The sequence below is a fragment of the Dreissena polymorpha genome, chromosome 1 (assembly GCF_020536995.1).
Source record: "Dreissena polymorpha isolate Duluth1 chromosome 1, UMN_Dpol_1.0, whole genome shotgun sequence".
In the NCBI taxonomy this organism is placed as follows: Eukaryota; Metazoa; Mollusca; class Bivalvia; order Myida; family Dreissenidae; genus Dreissena; species Dreissena polymorpha.
Window position 1 is genome coordinate 45,122,599 of NC_068355.1, and position 19,359 is coordinate 45,141,957.

The window sequence follows — 19,359 nt, forward strand, 5'->3', positions numbered from 1 at the left end:
TCATGTCAATATCTCCAATGTCAAGGTCGCCACGACTAAAAATAGATTTAAAAAAAAAAAAAACTTACAAAGGGGGTTAATTTTGTTTGTTCATTTCAAAAGTTCTGTTTGAGTTTTCTGTCTTTATTAGATTATTTTTTTCACAATGAAAACCTGGTTTTGTGACAATTTTGTCCCTTGTTTTTAATTTAAAGACCATTTTATTAAGACAGGCTTTTGGTTACTCCCTTTAGTGGTCTCTAAATATAAGATTGACTGTAATATGCAATACGCCCAGTGTTTTTTATATGCGGATTCATGCTCCGTTTTAGATCAATAATTAATGAACACCGCAATATTTTCAAATATTAACACCAACATTTTTTCATTCAGATTTGATATAAATATTATAGAGCTGAACAAAAAAATGCCCGGCACACGCGCTGGACAATGAATTTTAAAAACGCTATACCAATTGTTGTACTTGTGCACTTAATTGATTGTAAACAATGACGGTTGAAATTTGTGCGTGGAAATTTTTCTGGTAACCAAGAGCGATGTCAACGTTCATGAAGCGTTTCATTAATAAATATATGCGTCGAGTGTCAAAACCAGCATCACCAACACATAAACTCCGTTATGTCCTGAATAAAATACATGTATATTTTCTTGAGTACCAACTGCAACTTGCAAATATCAAAAACATTCATGGCAGTAAACTTCTTGTGTAGGCCTACTGATCTTAATGGTAGTAATAAACGTATTTTGTTTAATGGAGATTATAAAACAAAAGGATCTAAATTAGCTTATTCAGTATAGTAGTCAAAATGGTTCGGATGTTTTCTCTTTTTCCCGAAAAGTAATTTAATCAACATACGGAAAATAAACGTGCGCCACCTGCTGTCATAATTTGGTAACTTGCATTCTGCTTAGTTGCATTCTGCTTACTGCCTGTTGTTAACTGCCGTTGTTAATACCGCTTAGTGGCAAAACCGATTGTGACTGGTTTCAGGAATAATGAACACACACACATTCACCAAGCATGTTGCAACAGTCATCAAGTATAACCAAAAAGACAACAAGCATGTTGGAATTGTCATGAAGCATATTAGATTAAACATCAGGTATAATGTAAATATTCACCATAAATGATGTAATGTTGCAACAATCATCAAATATAAACGAATAGACAACAAGCATGTTGGAATTGTCATGAAGCATATTAGAATAGACATCAGTCATAATGTAAATATTCACCACGAATGATGTAATTTTTACCTAAATACCGTTCCATACATATCATTGTAGTTTCATTCATATGAGTCACATTCTGGAAAAACTGGACTTAAAACATGTGCTTTAAATGTTGTCTTAGATAAGCCTGTATCGACTTCACAGGCTTATCATGGACAACACTTTCTGCTTATAGTGGATTTATGTTTTGATGAGACTTTCTTTAAACTTATAAAATTGATTGATTTGAACAATGACAACAGTTTATCTTAAATGAAATATATTGTAGATCAAGTCTTACAATTTCCATTGTTATGGTTTCCGCAGGTTGCTAAGCAGTGCCCTCGAAGTGTTGGATGGAGCCTTTGCAGTCATGCCTATGGATGAAAGGTTTGTAATGTTAAAAAAAAAGGCTCAGAAACTTTGTGAAAGGTTATCGTTAAAATACCTTGCCTTTGTTGTTTGAGAGAGTCCTTTATTATAGATAAAAGTGTGTCAATGTATAAATTGCGATAATTGAGGAGGATTTAGTAAGGATATGAACATAATTAATATATGAAGTGGCCAAATATACAGGAAAAGGGGCTGGTTACTTATACTTCAGTTCATTTCTCCAGTGTATATGGAGATTGAAATGTTGATTATAATCATGTTGCCTGTCATATCTGCCCAAGATTTTAATATTAAATACTATACTTTCAATCTCAATCCATGATTTTTCAGGGCATAAAGAGGACAGAGTCTGCATTAAATTGTTCTCACAAGCATTTTATCTTCGTTTTGTGAAAATTTGGCTCTATTCATGTGCATAAAGTGACAACCCAGATTAGCCTGTGCACTGCACACAGGCCAATCCCTGACCACACTTTCTGCCTCATCAAGAGATTTGTTTTCAAGAAACTTCCTATCTTATAAACATTTGATTAAAGTGGAACATGTGATCCCTGAATAGCCTGCATGGGCTGCACAAACTGATCAGATACAACCTTTTAAGCACATGCATTAAGCCCAATTTTCCCAGAATGTGGCTCCACTAAATGCTTGTCTCAAACCAGTCTGTCATATCATCCTAACATTTCAACATAAAAGTCAATAGTTTCACACCAAATCCATGATTGATAATTAGATTCGAAGGACACTTTTTGCATGAAAATGTTTTTAGAAGAACTGTATGCTTTGTGCCTATTGCAGCACCCCCTAAGAGAGACCCTACTGACCTCCTGACCCTGCCCACCCCGACCCCTGTACAGCAGCACACAAGGGCCCTGCTGGCCTCACTATTCACAAACAGGACTGTCTACTTTGCACAAAAGGTCAGTTTTAGTTATGTGTGCATGGCTTTTTTGTATAGTCTTTGTTAAGTACCGGTATATAACTTTTCTAAATTGTGAAAAAGTGCTAGAGAACTTTTCTTAATTGTGAAAAATTACTAGAGAACTTTTTTAAATTGAGAAAAATTGCTAAAGAACTTTTCTAAATTGTGAAAAATTACTAGAGAACTTTTCTAAATTGTGAACAAATGTGCCATAAATGTTTCAAAATTGAGGACACATTATTCACAACAATTTTAAAATTATGAAAATTGGAGTTGCAAATTCCTCAAAATTGTGCAAATTTTAGTTGTGAACTACTCATAATTGTAAAAACTACCATTCTCTAAGAAGGAAAAAAGCCCTGGTGTGTGATCATTTGTGTACAAAAAAGGAAGTGTTAGCAATATGTGTTGTGATTTATGTACAAAAAGGATGTGTTAGTTATGCGTGTGATCATTTGTATACAAAAAGTTAGTTTGAGTCATGTGTATGATTATTTGTGTACAAAAGGGAATTGTTATCCATGCGAACAATCTTTCAAGTATATAAAGGAAGTGTACGCCATGAGTTCTATTATTTATGTATATAAAAGTATAATGAATCATTAATGCATGTAAAGGAAGTTTAAGATTTGTTTGTCTAGTTGGATAGCCCTCCCATTTTCAACAATATTTAAGCCATATCGTGGCAGTCAGTAAAACTTCTAATACTTTTTAATTGGTTAGCTGGTTCACTAGTATTTATGCCAGTAACTGACCACTGGTCTACATAATCAGTGGTAGGGGGAGAGTTTTGGTAGAAATGACTAAGCCAGACGGCCTTTAATAAAAGAAGTGTGAGGCATGCGTCTCCAAATGGAATCCCTTTATCTCCATAAGGAATATTTAAATACATTATAATAATAATGAAAACACAATAAAATATTTAATGAGAGACAGCATTTATGGTTTTTTGCTCATCTGTTTTTTGAAAAACAATTATGAGCTATTGTCATCTACTTGGCGTTGGCGTCCGGTTAAGTTTTGCGTTTAGGTCCACTTTTCTCATAAAGTATCAATGCTATTGCATTCAAACTTGGTACACTTACTTACAATTATGAGTGGACTGTGCAGGCAAAGTTATGTAACTCTGACTGGCATTTTGACAGAATTATGTGCCCTTTTTATACTTAGAAAATTGAAAAGTTTTGTGTTTAGGTCCACTTTTTTCCTAAAGTATTAAAGCTATTGCTTTCATCCCAAACCATGCCCCCCCCCGAATCCCCCCCCCCCCCCCCATGATTAATTTTTTTAAATTAAAGAATATCTAATAAATGACCACCACACCCTCATACTATACCCCCCCCCCCCAAAAAAAAATTTTTTTTAATGCCCCCAGTAGGGTGGCATATAGCAGTTGAACTGTCCGTCAGTATGTCAGTCAGTCTGTCCGTCGGTCCGAAAAAACTTTGACATTGGCCATAACTTTTTCACTTTTGAAGATAGCAACTTGATATTTGGCGTGCATGTGTATCTTATGGAGCTGCACATTTTGAGTGGTGAAAGGTCAAGGTCATCCTTCAAGGTCAAATGTCAAAGGTCAAGCGGCGTTATCATTAAGCTGCACATTTTGAGTCGTGGAAGTTAAAGGTCAAGGTCATCCTTCAAGGTAAAAAAAATATAAAAATTCAAAGCGGCGTTCTCAATTCTTAAAGGTCAAGGTAATCCTTCAAGGTCAAAGGTTAAAAAAAATAATTTCAAAGCGGCGTTATCATGAAGCCGCACATTTTGCATGGTTGAAGTGAAAGGTCAAGGTCATCCTTCAAGGTCAAAGGTCAAACAAATAATATTTTAAAGCGCGTTCTCATAAAGCTGCACATTTTGAGTGGTTGAAGTTCAAGGTCAAGGTCATCCTTCAAGGTAAAAGGTAAAAAAAAAACATTTTTTTTTTCAAAGCGGTGCAATAGGGGGCATTGTGTTTCTGACAAACACATCTCTTGTTTTTTTCAAACATGGTTAAAAAAAACACAAATATTTGTTTTTATTATATTTATTTTTGAAATACCGTCCAACCATCCCATCCAAGAATCCCCCCCCCCCCCCAAAAAAAATTTTTTTTTTTTTTTCATTTTTGGAAGATAATGTAATAAATGACCACACCCCCACACTATACACCCCTCTCCACTCCACCCCTCCCTCCTTTGTGATTGAAATTGAGATAGGTCCCTGCTCCTTTAAAAAGAAAAATAGATGAGCGGTCTGCACCCGCAAGGCGGTGCTCTTCTTTTTCTTGAGGGTTTATCAGACTAGCTAATGCCTCTCACTGTGTAGTTATATGGCAACATCAATACAATTTTATCATGTGAGTTTGTTATATTGTCTTTGTATCATGTAGACTGAGCTAAAGCAAGAAAAAAAATCAAAATTTGGTTGCAACATATTAAGTAAATTAAACCCATGTATTTAAGCTTGATCGCATTGAAAGCCTGTGGCTTATTTAACTGCTCTTAAGTCCATTTCCTGGGTAGAGCCAGTACTTGATGACTTTGCACTAGTTTGTTTGAAGTCTGTTGTTTTGTTTGATTTAGGATGAGACAGAGTTGCTCAGCGTAATCATGAGCCTCACTGGGGAAGGCGACGCCCCTGTGATGGACGTTGACGCTTTCCAACGACTTCTGGTGACCTCAAGGTCGGTGGCCGTGTCGCGACCTACGAATCTGGTCAAGTTTGCTGAACAGACCACACACAGGAACAGAGATACGCAGAAACAAGATGAAAAAGAGGGTATAATATTTGATTTACTGTGTTTTAAACAGTACTGTTTTAAGGTAGTGGGAGCCTAATGGGTACTTTTCCTGAAACACAATTTGCTATTATTTTCTCATAGTAAATTGTATATCACGACTAATTCCAAAATTTTAAAACTTTTTACCAGCCGGTTATATTTTTATACTTGATTGATAACACTTACCCCTTGACTCAGTTGGGCGTTTTCTATGTATTTACCGGTATCCAAAATATTTACTTATTGTACATGGTATATACATATATTTTGACAATTGTGTCTTTGATCTCCAATAATATTGCAACTTATCTGGATAAAATGCCAAAAAACGACAACAAATCGTTCAGTGACAAGAAGCTTTAATTACGTTTTATGTCACTGGTAGTGTAATGAAATGCATATATTGTACATATTTATTTAACACAACATATTTTTTACACCCTGAATCAATTTCAGGAACTTTTACCGTTCCTATCTCATGAAATTACACTTTGAGTATGCCTACCAGAGCTCCAGATAAAAATTTGGTCCAATTGTTATTTACTCCCTTTTTTAAAAACTAATTCTTATTTTACCCCCTATTTATAAAATTTATTCTTAACAATATATTGATAAATAGTTTTGAGTGCTTTAGATTCGCAGTTAGTTACGTAAGAGCTTATAAGTTCATCAAATATTGACGAAACCATGCATGCTTTGGGTATTTGAATCTAATTGAAAAAATGCATGCAGGGAGGACTTTTGACACTGAAATGGCTTTTTTGCCTTCCACGCTTTAATACACCGCTTCAGTCGGCCATTTAGATTTTTTCTGTAAAACGGTCACTCACACTTCGGCTTTATATATGCTATGTTCTCGTACATTCGTGCCCCTTAACTATGTATTTCGCGCATGCGCATACAATGACAAGTATTTTTTAGCATTGTATAAGATTTATACCCTCAATAAAATACTATTTCAGCATAAAACTATCTGAAAATCGTCTTTGTTTACATAGTTACTATTTTTAACCAGGTGTTTAACCAGGTTTTCCGAAGGAAAAAACTGGTTATTAGATTGGCGAATGCGGGCGGGCTGGCTGGCTGGCTGGCGGGCGGGCTGGCGGGCGGGTGGAACAAGCTTGTCCGGGCCATAACTATGTCGTTCATTGTCATATTTTAAAATCATTTGGCACATTTGTTCACCATCATTGGACGGTGTGTCGGGCGAAATAATTACGTCGATATCTCCAAGGTCAGGGTCACACTTCGAGTTCAAAGGTCAAAATTGGCAATAAATGAGCTTGTCTGGGCCATTACTATGTCATTCATTGTGAGATTTTACAATTATTTGGCACATTTGTTCACCATCATGGGACGGTGTGTCGCACGAAAGAATCACGTCAATATCTCCAATGTCAAGGTCACCACAACTTAAAATATATTTATTTTGAAACAAACTTACAAAGGGGGTTAATTTTGTTTGTTCATTTCAAAAGTTCAGTTTGAGTTGTCTCCCTTAATCAGATTTTTTTTCACAATGAAAACCTGGTTTTGTGACAATTTTGTCCCTTGTTTTCAACTTGTGAAGGTGAAGGCCAATGATCTGAATCATCCAGAAGATTATTCTCATTGGATTCGTGCTCCTTGCTTGACCGCGTTGTAAATGGGGCTCCCAGTGGGGAAGTTATTTTTTACGTAACTGATTGCAATGCGGATTGCAATGTCCTTTTTCTAAGACACAATTGAATGTGTATTTAATGATGGAAGCGATTTATATTCAAATATAAAATTCCAAATAAGAGCAGGGATGTATTTTTAACCATGGTTACTTTCAACAAAACAATGCAAATGTGTTAATTGAAATATAATTGTCTCGCGCGTCTTGCATATTGAGTTACATTACCCTGTCGGGTACCTGTCAGTGCTCCGAATTAAATAGAGCGTGGCCTTCCTTAGAAATGCTTCTGCCACTTGCACAGAATTTCTAAACTTTTTTGTTTTAAGTGCTGGCGATTTATAATGCAATAATACTCTGCAATGGTATTTTTTACCACAATTTAAGCAATATATATGTATGTGTGGAACATTTCTTGTTTAATACTCATTTTCTCGGCAAAATAGTCAGCAGTTGTAAACGCTCGATCTACTTGAATAGATTCCTGACACGCGAAGTATTTGGCGAGAGCGAAAATGATGTATTAAATTGAGCACGAATCCAATGAGAAGACATGAAAGTATGAGAACGAGGCATAGGTCATAATGACCTTTAGGTCGCCTTTAAAGTCATATCAAAAACTATATTTAACATTTACTTTTAATGGCATTTTGAATAGGTATACAGTATATTACTTGTGTAAAAATATTACGATAAGTGTAATTAAAAAGGTACAATAAACAGTAATGACTCGCCTGCAAATCTAGGAGGACAGAATCAAGACCGTTTGGCCTTTTGACCGTTCTTAGGTGTGGCTCTTCCACACAGCAAACACTTGAGTGACGCTGATTTAAAGTTGCAGTTTTAATTGAGCGCCTAGAGGAGCCAGAACCGGGATGAAATGTTTACCATACATAATTTGCTACTGGAAGTTTTAGGCACGTTCAAAATTTTCGATTTCGTGTTTTATTTTTTCAATGCGTAACTTTACGCAAAGATTTCAAATCTAAATCGTTATTTAAGAAATTTAATTCGTTTTTAAGCCTTTACGCATTTTATCTGGAGCACTGTGCCTACCCCCATTCATTATAGCGTAATTAATTTCAGTATATACATTTGTATATCACTTCTATTTTTATGCCCCCTTTCGAAGAAAACGGGGCATATAGTGATCGTACTGTCCGTCCGTCTGTCAGTCTGTCTGTCTGTCTGTCTTTCCGTCACACTTTGTGTTTAGGTTTCGAAAAATGCTCTTAACTTTATGTCCCTTGAGATAAAGCCTTCATATTTGGTATGCATGTGTTTATTGACAAGGCCTTTCCATACGCACAAAAATTTTAATCCCTGTGACCTTGACCTTGAGCTTAGGATCCGCATTAAGGTTTCAAAATCTGCATTTAGGTTTCGAAAAATGCTCATAACTTCTATGTCCCTTGAGATATAACCTTCATATTTGGTATGCATGTGCATATGGACAAGGCCTTTCCATACGCACACATTTTTTTTACCCCTGTGACCTTTGCCTTGAACTTAGGGTCTGCGTTTAGGTTTCGAAATTTGTGTTTAGGTTTCGAAAAATGCTCATAACTTCTTTTTCCCTTGAGATAAAGCCTTCATATTTGGTATGCATGTGTATATGGACAAGGCCTTTCCATACGCACAAAAATTTTCACCCCTGTGACCTTGACCTGGAACTTAGGGTCCGCGTTTAGGTTTCGAAATTTGCGTTTAGGTTTCGAAAAATGCTCATAACTTCTATGTCCCTTGACATATAACCTTCATATTTGGTATGCATGTGTATATAGACAAGGCCTTTCCATACACACACAAATTTTTACCCCTGTGACCTTGACCCTGAACTTAGGGTTTGCGTTTAGGTTTTGAAATCTGCGTTTTGGTTTTGAAAATTAATCATAACTTTTATGTCCCTTGAGATATAACCTTCATATTTGGTATGCATGTGTATATGGACAAGGCCTTTCCATACGCAATTTTATTTTTACCCCTGTGACCTTGACATTGAACTTAGGGTCCGCGTTTTGGTTGCGAAATCTGCATTTAGGTTTCGAAAAATGCTAACTTCTATCAAGCGTTTATAGGGGGCATATGTCATCCTATGGTGACAGTTCTTGTTTGATTTTCTAGTTGCTTATTTAAAGCTACAGTTATAAACCCTGACATATGAAAAAATGTAGCTAAATTTTGCTTAATACTGATATAATAATACATTACTTATACAATCTTGACGTCACCTAAAGTCAAAAGGCAACATATAAATACAGCCGCAGTTCACCACAAAATGTCAAAGTTTTCCAAATATTTCCTAGCATTAAGATGTGTAAGTTATAATTTTACTTACATTTAGCACAATAATATACAACATATATTTAAATAAAAACCATCCAGATTAATGACAACAAGATGTAACATTATTAAGCATCAGTATAAAGTCATTGTGTCATTTTGACTGGAGGTGTGTCATTTGGAAGCCATATTTTCTCATTCCGTCACTTTTTGTCACTGAAAAACTGACCAAATTTAGGGACCACTTCAGTAGAAATATTTTTTGCATGTGTGACTCTTGGTAGTCCTTCATTGTTTTAAGCAATGAAAGCATCCTTAAGAAAATATGGCTTTCAAATGACACAAGGCCGTGTCAAGATCCCGCAATGTTGGTCGCTTTAGAATTCCATCATGCAACATCACGTCTAACAATCTAATGTTCTTTGCCTTTTCATGTCTGAAACAAACTGAATTATGGATTGCAGTCACAGTAAAGCTGTGGGCCATCATGGGCAATGTATGTTGCCTGGAAAACATGTTTCACTAGATCCTCCGGTTTGTGTGTCAGACTGTCCAGTTTTAAATGAGACACTATCAACACTTCCACCATTTTACACGCATGTTGCTATGAACATTGACAGAGATGCCAGTCACTTTTCTGAGCTTTGGAAGAAATTGGATTCACATATGTCGAGAAATTAAAACCCGTCTTCAAATGTAAGGCAGAAATCTGTTATATTTGGAATAGATTTTAATAGTTATAATAACAATGACAAAAATGAATTTCGGTGGAGCATATAGTTGCCAGATTGTCCTTCCTTACTTCTTACTTACTTACTTCCTTACTTTCGTCACACTTTTGCTACCGTTACTCATAGCTCCTTCAATACTTTACTAATCGCTTTCATATTTGGCATGTAGGTACCTTGCATGAACCTCTACCTTTTGATGAGGTTTGAGGTCACTGGGTTCAAGGTCAAGGTCACCGAGGCTAATAATAGACTTCTGTCCGTCACACTTTTGCTACCGTTTCTCATAGCGCCTTCAATACTTTACCAATCGCTTTCATATTTAGCATGTTGGTACCTTGCATGGACCTCTACCTTTTAATGAGGTTTGAGGTCACTGGGGTCAAGGTCAAGGTCACCGAGGCTAATAATAGACTTCCTTCCGTCACACTTTTGCTACCGTTTCTCATAGCGCCTTCAATACTTTACCAATCGCTTTCATATTTAGCATGTTGGTACCTTGCATGGACCTCTACCTTTTGATGAGGTTTGAGGTCACTGGGTCAAGGTCACCAAGGCTAATAATAGATTTTTTAGGTGTTTATTAACACATACATTGACAAAGCGCATCATCGGGGAGCATCCATCAGTTTCACTGATATTTTTGTTTAATAACGTGCCTGGCAGCCTACCATGAGTTTCAAATAAAAGTCCTTTAAAAATTGTAATTATGCCAAACTCTGAAAACAGTCCCTTTCATAAAACAATTATAATTAGTATGTTTCATGTTCATCTGGAAAAGGAATTAAGAAGACAGATGATGAGAAAAAAATACTAAAATTTGGCACCCATATAGTCAATACCATTGTATATAAAGTTAGTTTTAACACTTACTCCATTTCTTTCTCATAAGCATCAATGGCAGCCTTGTTAGACGACTCAGTTTAGATTTTCAGAATTGCCTCCCCAGCAAGAGCCTCCATCTTCTTTAGATTTTTATTTGAAATAGGCTTCATTCTTAGAGTGGTGCGAAGTTATTTACCTGAAAAGAACATGCAAACAAAATAAGGCCATAGTTACGCTCGATTGGTCATTGTCTGCTCAGGTACCCCGGGTACTTTTAAATAAACTTACATTTACCCCGGGTACGGTAAATATACTTAAACATACCCGGTCAATATTAGACTGTACCCGAGTTGTATTCCCGCCCAAAATCCGATGCCCTAAAACGCGCTATTGATTACAGTAAAACTATATTGTTTATCTTAAAAGAACTTCTTTTTTAAAAACTTATCAAAATGGTTTTTTAGTATGGGTTTCGATAATATAGAGGCCACACAACAGAAATTTGACTAAAAAATGTGAACATAAGTTTAAATAATAGCCGATTGAGCAATAAAATTCCCTGGTGCGTTTAAGTATATTTACTGTACCCAGGGTACATGTAAGTATACTTAAAAGTACCGGTGGAACATGTAAGTAGTACTCGAGACAACAATGACCAAGCGAGTCATAGTTACTTCATAATCATAATGACTAGGTTATTTCATAGAATCCATTTGTATCATCATCACATTATTAAACAACATGAATTATCAATCAATTGGATTAAACAACACAAATGTGAAACTAAATTTGAAAACTGAATATGATGGACACCGGAATGTTTCCTTATATATTACACAATAAACATATATCCACTGGGAATGACACTTGGAATAGGAATGGGTCTTAAAATGTGTAAGAAGTCCAAAGATCAATGCCAATTGTAAAATGATTAAACATTATATGAATGGCCGGTTGAAAAATGAAGACATGCATACTTGTTACAAGCTTGGTATTTACGTCAAAGCATGACATTCCCCTGGTCTTGAGATGGTACTGCTTTCTATAAGCAACACAGTTGACTTCTCTTCAGTCAGGATTTTCTCGAACAACGTACAAATAACCATTGAGGCCATTTTGTAGTTTGCCAACAATGTTATTTATTGTCAAAAAAATGAGTCCCAGATTACAAAACTGACAATACTGTAGATTTTTTCAGCTAAACCTCCACTCAATCAATCGTCTCCCCTCCCTCCACCCACTTCTGCTAACGCCTTTCACGCCACTTTGCAAATGCGAACAGCTTTTACATGCGTCATTTTCACACTGATCTCCATCGCAGAGCTTGGTAAATGAATAATTGTGATTGTACACAACGTTGTCGATCAGTGTCTGCTTCTTTTTCAATTTTGCAAATCGCCCGCTTTTAGTCCAGGCTTTCATTTTGTCACGGAATATTATTTTTATAGTCATTGAATCTTAAAGAGATAAGCATATTTAACTCTTAAATAAAAAATACCAAATTATTTCGTGTATTTAGTATAATTTCCAGACTTTGCCGCAGATAACCGCTTATAGCCGAAACGTTTTCCGAATATGGCGATATCGACCCACTATTCCCGATCTCTTTAGGCACCAACTGCCTTAAGTAGTTTGTTTGGGGAATATTTTAGTATTGGTTAAATTTACTAGGATTCACATAAAAAAAGAGCAAGCAATTGTGTTATGGCCTACTCTTAGGCCAAGTTTGAATCTGGGTAAAGTGAGTCCAAAAACTAGGTCATTGGGTCAAATCTTAGAAAAACCTGTTGCCACTTCAGAAGCCACAACTATGATTCAGTCTTGAAACAGGTCTTGTTTTTATGTTGCAGTCATTTGTTTAAATCAAATAATTATGTGTCCTTTTTCGCTTGATTCCAGTCCTAAAAGTTGTTGACCTAGAGAAACCAGAGCCAACACCAGCCATTGTGGGACACCTGGAGGGCAGTGAGCGATGTCACTTCGTATCCCAGATGATGCCGGCCTTCTGGAGATTGCTGGCTGCGAGGCATGCCAATCCCATGCTGGCTCCTGTATGCCTGCCCGGTATGTCGTTCTATCAAAAAATCATAAATGGTCTAGGACTAGCCCACATGGAACTCAGTAAACACATTGTTATTCCTCGCCATAGGCGGAGGGATATTGTTTTGGCGTTGTCCATCCATCCGCCTTTCCGTCCGTCCGGCACTTTTGTGTCTGGAGCCAAATCTTGGAAGTGCATTGTACACCATCAGTTAATAACACTTTTGTATCTTGGAAAGAATGCTTTTTTGTGTGTCCGGAGCCATATCTTGGAAGTGTTTGCTTTTTTGTGTGTCCGGAGCCATATCTTGGAAGTGTTTTGGCGGATTTCATTGAAACTTAGTATGAATATATATATGGATAAGAGGATAATGCACGCCAAATGGCATTGTACTATGTCTGTTAATAACGGAGTTATGGCCCTTTGTATCTTGAGAAAATGCTTTTTGAGTGTCAAATATAATACTTTTGTGTCCAGAAGCATATTAGCAGGGGATATTTATTCAACGAATTTGCTTGTTTATTATATCAAATCATTCTCAAGCCTTTAGGACTGACCCATGTATAAGTCATTCTGTATGTAATAAGACACATCTTAACACCAAATCATTTTCAATCGTTTGGGACAAGCCCACCTGTAAGCTTACCAATATGAGGCTTTACATTATGTGCCTCTATTAGTCAGTTTGTATGTAGTTAGAAACATTTCTCAATCCCTCAGGACTGGCCCATGTGGTAGCAACAGTGTGCGCAATCATTGAGATCATTCACACCTTCACGGTCAGCGACCTTGACCATGTTATCTTCGCAAGCAAGCTGTACGCCCGTCTTCTCCTCGACAGAGACTTGTTTGTAAGCTTTGCATGCAAGCAGGCTTTGATACGCGCTCTGAGGCCGAGGGCCAGGAGGAAGAGGGTGTTCATCCAGTCACCCCCACAGTGCCATTCTCCAGGTAGGGGCAGCTTGCTTAGAAAATTAAGTTTAAACCTATATAATGTTAGCTTGATTGCATTGAAAGCCTATGGGTTATTGAAACGCTGTGGAATCTGTTTTCTGGGTAGAACCAGTACTTGGTGTTTTTTAGGGAGTACTAAAGAACGCTCCCACAGTTGGGATAGAACCATTGACTCTGTGATGGCTAGGCAGACGCCATATCTACTAAGCAACTGTGGCTTTAAATTAATGGGTCCACCACAAATTTTAGGGGTCATTTGTTTATGAGACATGCTTATTGTTAACACTGTTCTAGCAGGTAGATATAATTATGGTAAACTATCAATATGTGTTTACGGTACCCTTTCTGACTCTGAATCAAGTGAAAATAGCTATTTACAACCAGAATAAAATTAGCATAGCCTGCAAATGCTTCCGAGTCTGTTCAGATTTTATAAATTTATGCTGCACAAAATTATGTTAGGGTTCGAAAAGAAGGCTTTACAACGTTAACCTTTTAAGAGAGGTCTTACATTGACTAGGATTTTCTATGGGACTATTAAAGTGTCAAAATAAGAATCTAAGTAGGAAATTATCAACCAGCTACATTTGTGACATTAAAAAAGCCCTTTGTTCTGTTTTTTGACAAAATAATTGCCTTTTAAGAAGAAGAAGGAGAAGTGAAGGACAGTAAGCCAGAGGCAACTGCTGTTCAGTCTCTCCCAATATGTGAGGCTCCCGATAACAATGAGGAAGAAGATATGGACATGGAAATTGTGGTGAGTTCTCAAAATATTGTATATTACCTTTGTTAAGTATTCTTTAAATATCATCAGAACCATTAGTTTAATTGATCCAAATAATGCCCTTTACCAACGTTTTTATGCCCCCTTTCGAAGAAAAGGGGGCATAAAGTGATCGGACTGTCCGTCCATCTGTCCCTCTTTCCTTCACACTTTGCGCTTAGGTTTCAAAAAATGCTCATAACTTCTATCTCCCTTGAGATATAACCTTCATATTTGGTGTGCATGTCTAATGGACAAGACCGTTCCATACGCACACAATTTTTTACCGCTGTGACCTTGATCTTGAACTTTGGGTCTGCCTTTAGGTTTTGAATTCTGCGTTTAGGTTTCAAAAATGCTCATAACTTCTATGTCCCTTGAGATATAACCTTCATATTTGGTATGCATGTGTATATGGACAAGGCCTTTCCATACGCACACAAAATCTTAACCCTGTGACCTTGACCTTGAACTTAGGGTCCGCGTTTAGGTTTCGAAATCTGCGTTTAGGTTTCGAAAAATGCTCATAACTGCTATGTCCCTTGAGATATAACCTTCATATTTGGTATGATTACTCAAGAAAGCATACGCCTAGGATCATGAAACTTCATAGGTACATTGATAATGACTTGCAGATGACCCCTATTGATTTTCAGGTCACCAGGTCAAAGGTCAAGGTCACAGTGCCAAAAAACGTATTCACACAATGGCTGCCACTACAACTGACAGTCCATATGGGGGGAATGCATGTTTTACAAACAGCCCTTGTTAGCTCATCTATTTTTTGTAAAGAGTTATTGTTATCGCCTTGGTGTCGGTGTCTGCGTCAGCGTCCGGTTAAGTTTTGTGTTTAGGTCCACTTTTTTCATAAAGTATCAAAGCTATTGCATTCAAACTTGGTACACTTACTTTCTATCATGAGGGGACTGGGCAAGCAAAGTAAGATAACTCTGGCGTGCATTTTGACAGAATTATGTGCCCTTTTTATACTTAAAAAATTGAAAATTTGGCTAAGTTTTTAGTTGCAATAATACAACTCCCAGCTATATTGACCCTCCAGGTCGCTGGGAGTTGCAACTGGTAACACGATTTACCATAGAAATTTTACCGCCTGGATTCCGGGCGCTGATTTATTGGTAAAATTAGCAACATAAACTATTTTCTGGCATGAATTAACACAAATAGATCGTCAATATATCTATAATGAGCAAATTAAGATAACTTACATGATATGGTGTGCTCGCAGAAGAAAGATTTCAATCAAAGTTTCAAACACGTCAACCGTATATGCAAATGTCAACTTGTTTTCATATGGAACATTTTTTAGTAACCAAAAGAAAAATTAAAGGAACGCATGCGGTGTGTTTACAACAACATGTACCAATAAACGGTTAACCTATGCTTTTCTGAACATACAATTTTTGTTTTTAAGAAAGTTTATTTTCAAATATTAAACATTTGTTTTAAATGGGCAGAAATTTTCTATACAATTTGTTCAAATTTTAATTAATACTTATGTTAATTGTATATGAAAAGCGGTCAGACAACAGACTTCTGGAAGAAACAAAAGGAACGACGACCTTTAGATCTGCCATAAAGGAATTATAATACTACAACATCTACAGCAGCAACATGTATTAGCTCTAAAGCATACAATTGTTTTTAGCCATATACAAAATAGAAAATAGCAAAACTGTAATGCATGGATTATAAGAATTATGACTCCCCATGCGATTTTAGCCCAGTGGGTTAAAATGCGTGCACTTGAAATTCTCACATATTTTTTCATTAAACTTGAAACATGGATGGATGGCAATATTGACATTATGCAGGTCATTTCATTTTGTTCGAACGTCTAAAATTCTGGTTGCTATGGCAACCAAAAAAAAATTCTAAAAATGATGTAGCCAGTAGGGGACATATATTGCTTGGCAATAGTCTAGTTAATATCTCAATTTGTCAAATCAAATCACTGGATAATGGGGCTTCAACACATGTATGTATGATCTGTAATGTCACCTATTTTTGTAGGGCTTCTTCAAAGAGGTGGTTTCCGGTCAATACTTTTGGTTTGAATTAACCAATCTTGATCAGACTTTGGATAAAGCTAGCTTGATTTGAGACCTAGCATTGAAATTGTGTGTGTGTAGGTAGCTAACATGCATACATAGCTGAGGATTGTATTTTAGGTCGGTAGGTCATGGTCAAGGTTTCAGCTTATAAAAATAGAAAAATTATTTTCACTCAAAAACTATTTTAATGGCAGATCTAGCTTGATATTTCATTTGATGCTTTTTGATAGTAGATCTTAATCCCAGTAACCCTAAATAGTAGAACACTTTCTGTCCAATAGCTCGAGTAGGATTGAGGTATTGTTCTTACATTGTGTGTATTGGTTGCCCATGTACAGACATTGCTTGAAGTAAATTAATAAGGAAAATGTTAAACACTGGATTTCTCAGCATTGCAATGTTTCTTGTTTTGAAAAGAAATATTTTATTTAGAAAAAAATGCTGTGAACAAAAAAACTAAAAACACTATGATTTCTCTTATCCACCACACTTGCATGGAACTTGTGTGCTCAAATGCCTACTTGCAATTAATTGCTTTAATGTCTTAAGTTGCCTACAAGTAAGCATTAACATGTTTTTGTAAATGAAATTATAAATTGTATAAGGCTAATGAGCCCCTAAAGGGCATCAATCTGTAATGTTTTTAATGATTCCTTATTTCAGTCTTTCTGTTGCATTATGAACATCTGCTTCAAGCAGATGGATCAATGATTTTTATGTCAGTCACATATTATTTGTAATGATTCTTGTTAGCTGTATAAGAGAGTATATTGTAATCATGTTTTATTTCAGTCGTCATCGTTTATCAGCAACATCTCGGCCACCATGCTAGTGTCTAACGGAGCCATCCCGTATTGCCTGATCATCCTGAGAAACCTGCTGCCGTACTGAAGGAACTTCAACCCAGCTGAGGTAGGCATTCTTACATCTTGGCTCCCAGCTTTTGAACAATCAAGTGTTTTCCTTTCAATCCTGCATCCTAACTGTGTAGGCATTTGAACTTTTTAGCTTTGAGTTGAACAATTATTTGCAATATCTGGAGAAACTTCTGGACTTTTTACTTATTTAACCTTTTTTTCAGGGGGGGGGGGGGGGGGGGTGCACTGCAAAATAATGCCCAAGTTGATATCCATCAATACCTAAGTAGTATGAATTGCATGTACTTAGCCCTAACCAGCTCTTAAGCAAAGTCAAAATGGCTTAATGAAAACAGCATAAAACTAGAACAGCCTGCAAGTTACTTGTAGGTTTTATGCTTTTTGCTTCTCATCACTGTCTTAACTTTGGAAATGAAGCCTATACAACTTAAATCTAGTAAGAAAAGTCTTAACATATGATAAGATTTTTTAAGTCAACACAGTTGCTTCAAAATGAATAACTCAGTTGTTAAGAGTGAACATTATCCTTTTTACTCATGTCCATTTCTGTTTCAGGAGGAGAGGGCAACTGTTGAAGCCCCACCCCACGTCCCCACCTCTGGACATGTGCCCATTCTTCCTCCGTCAGTATGTACGGGGTCATGCTAATGATGTGTTTGAGGACTACCCACAGCTCCTCACTGAAATGGCCCTCCGCATGCCGTATCAGGTACATTTTCCTTACATGGCTAGAGTGTAACCTTGTTAACGCTCTTGATGTCACATTATTAGTCCAATGTCATGAAACTTGATCAGGATATCAATTTTGTGCTAATGATATTTCAGCTGAAAAATTCAAAAAATGGCTTGGGTTTGTTGAAAAACATGGCAACCAGTGGGGAAGGTAATTTTTATGTCCCCCACCACTATAGTGGGGGACATATTTTTTTGCCCTGTCTGTCTGTCTGTTGGTCTGTTTGTGCCAACTTTAATAATTTGCAATAACTTTTGCTATATTGAAGATAGCTACTTCATATTTGGCATGCATGTGTATCTCATGGAGCTGCACATTTTGAGTGGTAAAAGGTCAAGGTCATCTTTCAAGGTCAAATGTCAAAAATACTAATTCAAAGCGGCGCAGAAGGGGACATAGTGCTTCTGACAAACACATTTCTTGTTCCTTTTATTGCTTAATTGTGGAGGCATTCACTGTTGACAATTTAATACATATTTAATGTACTTCATTAAACTTGTAGAATACACTTTTAAGTATGCTTGCTTTATTCCTGAAGTGATTTAATACAAGATGGCAACAATTTAGCTTACTTGATTGCTCAAGTGAGCTTTTGTGACCGGTCTTTGTCCGTTGTACGTCCGTCCGTCGTGCGTCTGTTCACATTTGTTTGTAAACACTGTAGAGGCCACATTTATTGACAGATCTTCATGAAAGTCAGAAGATTTGTCCCAATGATATCTCGATTGACTTGGAAACTGGGTCATGCTGGGTCAAAAACTAGGTCACAAGGTAAAAAAGAAGAAAAAACCTTTTAAACACTGTAGAAGTCACATTTCATGCCCAATCATCATGTAGCTTTGTCAAAATGTTTGCCTTAATGATATGTTGGTTAAGTTCAAAAGTGGTTCTGGTCCGTTGAAAAACATGGCCGCCAGTGGGTAAGGCTGTCAAGTTTACAGATTTTACTAAATGTTTAAACGAAATTAAATAAACGAAACGTTACCGTTTAAACAGTATCCATATGTCCGTTTTAAAAGCATGGGTGCCATCGCATTTCCAAACTGAACGTAGTAATTATTTACATTGTACGGAAGTTATGACGTCATATTAAAACCAGCTGTTCTCGTCATTGTCTAATCTTTGGGTTACACTTTA

General features: G+C 36.6%; 2 protein-coding genes across 3 annotated transcripts in view; one reads left to right on the forward strand and one right to left on the reverse strand.

Moving 5' to 3' along the window:
- The window catches only part of LOC127865074 (E3 ubiquitin-protein ligase UBR4-like), a 171,075-nt gene that overhangs the window by 138,616 nt on the left and 13,100 nt on the right, over window positions 1-19,359 (forward strand). The window contains exons 1-6 of one of the 2 annotated variants that reach the window (XM_052404952.1): window positions 199-1,602; window positions 2,404-2,525; window positions 5,092-5,287; window positions 12,681-12,845; window positions 13,543-13,773; window positions 14,424-14,533. In XM_052404952.1, coding sequence (XP_052260912.1) covers window positions 1,569-1,602; window positions 2,404-2,525; window positions 5,092-5,287; window positions 12,681-12,845; window positions 13,543-13,773; window positions 14,424-14,533 — 858 coding nt within the window. In that variant the 5' untranslated portion in view covers window positions 199-1,568. Of the gene's footprint in view, window positions 1,603-2,403; window positions 2,526-5,091; window positions 5,288-12,680; window positions 12,846-13,542; window positions 13,774-14,420; window positions 14,534-19,359 lie in introns of those variants that run through there. The other variant, XM_052404951.1, reaches the window with a different exon arrangement.
- LOC127871123 (uncharacterized) overlaps window positions 1-19,359 on the reverse strand; it is a 138,274-nt gene that overhangs the window by 80,562 nt on the left and 38,353 nt on the right. The gene's annotated exons all lie outside the window — the stretch shown is intronic.